Consider the following 7061-nt stretch of genomic DNA (forward strand, 5'->3'; position numbering starts at 1 on the left):
CAATCAGAGGAGAAGAAACTCCGTGATGCTCGGGACGGCCACCGGCTAAACTTCAAGAGGCGCTTCGACGATTGGCGCTAGAGGAATCGGTGACGCTAGTGGAAGGGATTCGACTAGGGCACGCGAGTTCGGCGACGCTGGGTCAGTACTACTCCGTGCGACATCGGCTGTGGTGGCGGCTAAAAGGAGGAGAGGCGAGGGGGAATTGGGTTCGGCGAGGGAGAAGACGAGAAGAGAGGAGAAGAAACCACCGCGTGCGGTTAAGGCACGACGCCAGGCGCGCGGGAGAGAAGGGAAAGAAACGGAGGAGAAAAGAAAAAAAAAAGAAAACAAAAACAAAAAATAAAAAGAAAAGAAATTGAATAAACAAATTCAACTTTTCCTCGCTTAAATGGGCAGCCTAAATAGGCTCTCCTGGGCTCCTTTTTACCCCCGTTAACTCGTCCATACGAGCTCCGAAAAATTCTCGAAAAATTTCCAAAAATCCTGGAAAATTTCCCTTTTCATTATCTGCCCTTTTCTAGTATTTTACACTCATGGCTTTCACTTGACGTAACCGAAAACGTAACGAGTAAATGCACAGCGGAAGTTAAACCAAACACACAGAAGACTCCATGATTTACTTGGTTCTGAGTCTAGGGAGACTCTTACTCCAAGACCCATGCTCGTTGAGCATTTACTTTGGACAACAACTATTATGCGCAAAAAGTTACAAGAGTATTACAATTTAACAGTAAAGAATCTATACCGACAACAAGAATTGAAGATCTCGAAGCTTCAGGTTGTCAGGGACTTGTCGTAGCTTAGCCGGGTCATTTCTTGAGCAGCATATGAAGGATGAATCACTTGGAATCTGATGTATGGAGCTGCTGGTCGAATACCCCTTATAATGGCTGTTGGAGGTACCTCAAAGCCCCTTGAGGGCGCCTCCAGCGCAACCGAGTCAGCCGCGTGAATAAGCGCAGAAGAAGTCTCGTTGATCCTCTTAAAGGTTCCTCCATAAGCCTTGAAGGCGCCTCCAAGGCTGTCTGAGGCGCCTCAAGCCTCCATGAGGGTGCCTCCAGCCTTGTCGCGCGCGCTTCTTCTCCTTTTCACCCAAAGCGCCTCCAAGCTTCATGAGAGGCACCTCCAAGCTCCATGAGGGGCGCCTCGGGTACTGTTCATCCGAGGTTAAAAGTGCTCTTTTGTCCCTGCAAGATAAGTTAGTCCACAAAACAATAATATGTCCTGCAAAACAAAGTTAGCACATAAATAATAACATAAACAAGAATATCTGACAGTCACCGGACTGCCCGGTTCTGACTTCGGATTTCCGACCGAAAACCCTAGGTCGAACCGACGCCTACTGTTCCCTCTTCCGAGGAACGCGTCCTCACCCACTCCTCTCAGGATAAGTTACCTTTTGCCAGTTCGGTCCTCCAGACCGACTGGAGTTTTGCTCAACGTCCGATGCTTCCGGTCTTCATGCTGGACATCTGCTCCACGACCCATCCAGTCTTCCACCTGGTTCGCGACACCAGGATTTCCACCTAGGGTTACCGCCCCTAGGACTTTTGCCCGAAGCTTCGACCCGCCAAGACCTCCCGCCTAGGGTTACCTCCCCCTAGGACCTAGGGTTACCGCCCCCTAGGGTTTTCCCTTTGCCTAACCGCAGTTAAGACTTTTCTTCACCTAGGGTTACCACCCCATAGGACCTAGGGTTACCACCCCCTAGGGTTTTCCACCTGCCAACCGTAATTAGGACTTTTGCCTAAGTACACTTAGGTCTTTCCTGCAAAGCTCATTCAACATATCAGATAACAAATCAACTTAACTTTGAACCCTTTGACATAATCAAAACATAGGATCGATGGTCGAATGCTTCCCGCACCAACACTAATCCTACAATTGGTATTAGAGCAAGAGAGTATTGATTGAACTAATCACCGACAGAGTAACCAAGCCACAAATTGAGGTGGAAAAGGGTAAAAAGGTAATTTTATGTAATGACAAATTTTAAATTATAGATTATATACTTCAAGTGCAGGGAGAGAGTGCATTGTAAAAAAAAAGTATCCTACTCATAAGAATCGAACGGTGCCACTGGCGATAAAAGAGGAATCATTGGCAAGAGTTCTGAGGAGCAAAGACCACATTCAATATTTCAAGTGACAAGAGTTCGGACACGACAAGAATCGTTATCGTTGTCCAACAAAAAAAAATTACAAAAAAGGTTAATAATTTTATATTTCATGTAAATCTAATTTTTTTTTTTATAGTCATAATACATTCGAAAATACATCTATAAAGTTATATGATGATATGGTCCCCAAAAATACCCCTATGCATGATAAATTTGAATTTTCCTATAATAAACTAGAAAGGAATTTGTATGGTAGAGTTGATTTAAAATTTTCAAATAATTCTCATAATTTACAATTAAATTTAATTAATAAAAATACTAATTTGAAAATTTTAAATCTAAATAATAAAGATAATCAAGAAAATATAGATCTAGATAAAATTAATCATAATCTAAATAAATATTTTAATCAAGATAAATTCAAATTAGATAAAAAAATCTAACTAATTCAAACTCAATTAATTTAAATAAAAATTTGAAATTAAATAAATCTAAAAATAATAATTCTGAAATTTTAAACAAAAATTCAAATTTAATTAATTCTAAAAATTCAAATAAAAATTCAAATTTAATTAATTCTAAAAATTCAAATAAAAATTCAAATTTAATTAATTCAAAAATTAATAATTTTCTAAAATTTTAAATAAAAGTTTTAATTTAAATAAATCTGAAAATAATAATTTTAAAAACTTAAATTTAATTAATTCAGAAATTTTAAATTTTAAGAAAAATTTAAATCAACACAAGATAATATTAAATAATCTAAAATTCAAAATTCAAAATAAAGATAATTTGAATAATTTAACAAACTTAATTAAAAATTCAGAAAATATAAATTCAAATTCAGATAAAATAAACTTAAAAATAAAAAATAATAAAATAAATAAAAATTCCATAAATTCAAATCAAACGATAAAATCTAATTTAAAGAGTAAAAATTTAAAATTAAATCTTAAAAATTTAAAAATAATTAAAAAATTTAAAGACTTAACCAAAGAACAAGTCAACAAGGATGAGATAGAATATTTAATTCAATAAATTTTTAAAAAAAAATATTCAAACTTAAAAAAAATTGATAATCAAGATAAAAGTAATCTAATAAATACTAATTCAACCAATCAAGATAAAATTTTAATTAATAATCAAAATAAATTTAATAATTTAAACTCTGATCTTAAAAATTTTAATAACATGGAATTAAATAATGAATTAATCAATCATAATAATTCTAATAATTTGATAATTTCTAATCTTTCAAATTTAATTCTTGAAAATTTAAAATTAAATCTCAAAATCCAAAAATTAAATCTATAAATTTTAATACCAAAAATTTGAATTTAATTAATTATAATAAAATATCATTTAATTATGAAATAATAAATAATTTAAAATTAAATTTTAAAAAATCAAAATTAAATTTCAAATATTTCAAAAATAAAAGTTCAAATCTTAATTATAATAATTCAAATTTAAATAAGAAAATTCTAATTTAATTTATTGTAATAAAATACCTTTTAATTATGAAACTATGAATTCAAGCTTAAACTTAAGAAATTGAAAACTAAAACAATAATAATAATAATAATAATAATAAATTAACCATAATTCAACAAAATAAATCTATAAATCTATAAAATTTAAACTTAAATTAAAATTCTAAAGTAAATGTCAAAATTAATTATGGAACTAAACCGTAAATTTTGTCTGGTAGGCCAAACCTCAGTGGAGTTGAGCGGTGCGGGATCCACACTGACGGCGGCCGCGTCAGCCTCCGGGGCCTCGCCTCTGAGGTCCTTGCGTCTGCTCGCACAACCACCCATAGCTGAATGAGGCAGAGGTGGCTGTGGAGCGCGGAATGTTATTTTATTGGAGTCAAGGAGAGGAGAAAAGGCGAGGCGAGGAGATGAGGCCGGTGATGAATGTTATATAGAAAGAAACGGAGGAGGGTGGATGGGTAGGAGTTGACGGCTATTTTGACGGAGGGAATAAACGGCCGGGAGCAAGGAACGAAGAGAGAAAATGGACGAGAGATGGGAGGAAGGAAACGTTGACCCTTTCTTGGAGCTAGATTCGGAAATCTATTGGCTGATATATAAATATATTAAATTTGTTGAGGGTTGGAAGCTTAATCCTTTTGGACAAATACCATTTGAATTAATGTGATAAGTGAGCGAGATATAAAAACATTCAGATATGAACTTATGTAATGGGTTCAATCTTTATTCAGCCACCAAAAAACCTCTGATTTCTCTCAATGTTCCTGCTGCTCCACCTCCACTCGCATGACTCTCCTCAAGCGTTCAACGACTTGGCTCATCGACGGCCGTTCTCTGGTGTTCTTGACGAGGCAAGCGTTGGCTAGCTTAGCCATTTCGCGCGCAGCTTGAACGGAGTACTCATGCCTCAATCTCGGATCCATGATCATGGTGAATTTCTTGCTTTGGATCGGGAACTGCCTCACCCAGTCCAAAAGCTTTTGTTCATGGCTCGGTCGATTTCGATCCAGCGAGCGACGACCCGTTAGGATCTCGAATGAGACTACTCCAAAACTCCAGACGTCGCTCTTGGCTGTGAGGTGCCCTGTCTCAACGTAGTCCGGTGCTGCGTAGCCATAAGTTCCAACAACCTATTGAATACTCGTGTGTTAGAAGATCTGCGACGTGTGTATTTTATACAAGGAATTTAGCAGAGGGAAAGATACCGCTGTAGTAACATGAGTATGCCCTTCTGCAGGCCCCTCCCTCGCTAAGCCAAAGTCTGATAACTTTGGCTTGAAGTCGTTATCTAACAGTACATTGGAGGCTTTAAAATCCCTGTAAATTACCTGCCAAAATTGGTCGAATTGAACGGAAGATTCGACATAGTTGATCCAAAAAGATGCTGCAAGAACATGAAACGATGGAAGTCTTAGCGATACCTGCACTTCCAACCCCTCGTGTAGATACTGCAATCCTTCTGCCACGCCCAAAGCTATCTGCAGTCTCAGACTCCATGGAAGAACAGGGTAAGCTCTGTTGAAAAGGTGATCCTCTAAGCTCTTGTTGGGCATGAACTCATAAACCAGTAGCCTTTCGATTCCCCTTTCACCATCCTTGGCACAGTATCCTAAGAGTTTCACAAGGTTTGGGTGCTCCACGACGGCAAGAAATTGCACTTCTGCTAGCCATTGCTTGTGTCCCTAACAAAACAAAAGAATCAAAATTATGTAAATCTGAAAATTAAGTATTTCTCATGCATGTAATTCGATTACCTGCATGCTTCTCTGGTTGAGCTTCTTGATGGCCACCATCCTTCTCTTGTCGTCGACTCCATCAAGAGTACCTTTGATATGGCCTCTGTAGACGCTCCCGAATCCGCCTTCTCCGATTTTGTTCATCCTGCTGAAGCTGTTGGTGGCGTTCATGAGCTCGTCGAACTCGAAGACCCGCAGGTTGTGCGCCTTCTCCTCGTACAATTCCGGGATGCCCTTCTGTGACACGGTCGAGGCGGTCGATCGGCTCGCGCTACTGCTCATGGAAGTCATGGCTGCTGGCGCCACCGGGGCCCCGCCGGCCCTCTCCGAGGCGCCCCTCGCCTCCTTCTTCTTCGTCTTCTTCTTCTTGTTGTTTAAGAACCCGAAGCAGTCCATGTTTTGGAGGTTGTGAAATCGGAGGACGAAAGGAGATTAAGATTGCTAAACGAATCAAACAATCGAGGGTGGTCGATGATCGTCTAATCAAAGGGCAAGAAAAGGAGAGGAGTTACTACAAGTACAAAACAGGGCATGGCCGATTGGTCATGGCCTTTTCTAATTTACATTTCAGTATTGCAGAGTCCGTATAGACCGCTTTACCCAAACAGTAGTGCTTTTCCTCGTCAAAAAGATTGCTGCTCAATTTCAATGGCTTTGACTCTGTCCCGGTAGAGCTTCCGTTTAAGGGTTTGTGTGACTGCATTAATGATGTATTAATGATGTGCTGATGGTGGACGGGGTGGCAGTATGGAAAGGGTTCCGCCTTTCAAAGACCTCACCAACAAGCCATTCAGTTTCTTCGTTGCATTATGTGCTGGACTGTCCTTCTTGGAACGAAATAAATGAAGGAGATAATGCATTTATTTGTTTTGGTCCCTCTCGCTTCTCAATTTGTTGGGAAGGATCATTAAAATATGAGATATTATTATATGAAATTTTAGATTGAAATTTGATATCTTATTGTGGTTTTAAGATTTTAAAATTAAATCTTAAAAATTTAAAAATAATTAAAATTTTTAAAGACTTAACCAAAGAACAAGTCAACAAGGATGAGATTAATAAAAAATTTGATAGAATATTTAATTTAATAAATTTAAAGAAAAAAATATTCAAACTTAGAAAAAATTAATAATCAAGATAAAAGTAATCTAATGAATACTAATTCAACCAATCAAGATGAAATTTTAATTAATAATCAAAATAAATTTAATAATTTAAACTCTGATCTTAAAAATTTTAATAACATGGAATTAAATAATGAATTAATCAATCATAATAATTCTAATAATTTGATAATTTCTAATCTTTCAAATTTAATTCTTGAAAATTTTAAATTAAATCTCAAAAATCCAAAAATTAAATCTATAAATTTTAATACCAAAAAATTGAATTTAATTAATTATAATAAAATATCATTTAATTATGAAATAATAAATAATTTAAAATTAAATTTTAAAAAATCAAAATTAAATTTCAAATATTTCAAAAAAAAAAGTTCCAATCTTAATTATAATAATTCAAATTTAAATAAGGAAATTCTAATTTAATTTATTGTAATAAAATACCGTTTAATTATGAAACTATGAATTCAAGCTTAAACTTAAGAAATTCAAAAGTAAAACAATAATAATAATAATAAATTAACCATAATTCAACAAAATAAATCTATAAAATTTAAACTTAAATTAAAATTCTAAAGTAAATGTC

The 7061-nt window shown here is 35.6% G+C and overlaps 1 protein-coding gene across 1 annotated transcript; it reads right to left on the reverse strand.

Moving 5' to 3' along the window:
• Positions 1-4267: 4267 nt before the first annotated feature.
• On the reverse strand, positions 4268-5910 carry LOC122000532 (probable serine/threonine-protein kinase PBL19). Its single transcript, XM_042554940.1, has 4 exons — positions 5373-5910; positions 5040-5300; positions 4824-4946; positions 4268-4748 (listed from the first exon to the last, which is right to left on the reverse strand). Exons 1-4 carry the CDS (start codon positions 5748-5750, stop codon positions 4374-4376), a joined length of 1137 nt encoding a protein of 378 aa, XP_042410874.1. The 5' UTR covers positions 5751-5910; the 3' UTR covers positions 4268-4373.
• Positions 5911-7061: the final 1151 nt, after the last annotated feature.

The sequence above is a fragment of the Zingiber officinale genome, chromosome 1B (assembly GCF_018446385.1).
Source record: "Zingiber officinale cultivar Zhangliang chromosome 1B, Zo_v1.1, whole genome shotgun sequence".
Lineage (NCBI taxonomy): Eukaryota > Viridiplantae > Streptophyta > Magnoliopsida > Zingiberales > Zingiberaceae > Zingiber > Zingiber officinale.

Bases quoted from the DNA above. Each gene is read 5' to 3' on its own strand.
- LOC122000532 (XM_042554940.1), bottom strand. From the start codon at position 5,750: ATGGACTGCTTCGGGTTCTTAAACAACAAGAAGAAGAAGACGAAGAAG. The intron at 4,947-5,039 runs GTATCGCTAAGA...CAATTTTGGCAG, and splicing joins ACGAGGGGTTGGAAGTGCAG to GTAATTTACAGGGATTTTAA. The intron at 4,749-4,823 runs GTATCTTTCCCT...AGTATTCAATAG, and splicing joins ATACTCATGTTACTACAGCG to GTTGTTGGAACTTATGGCTA.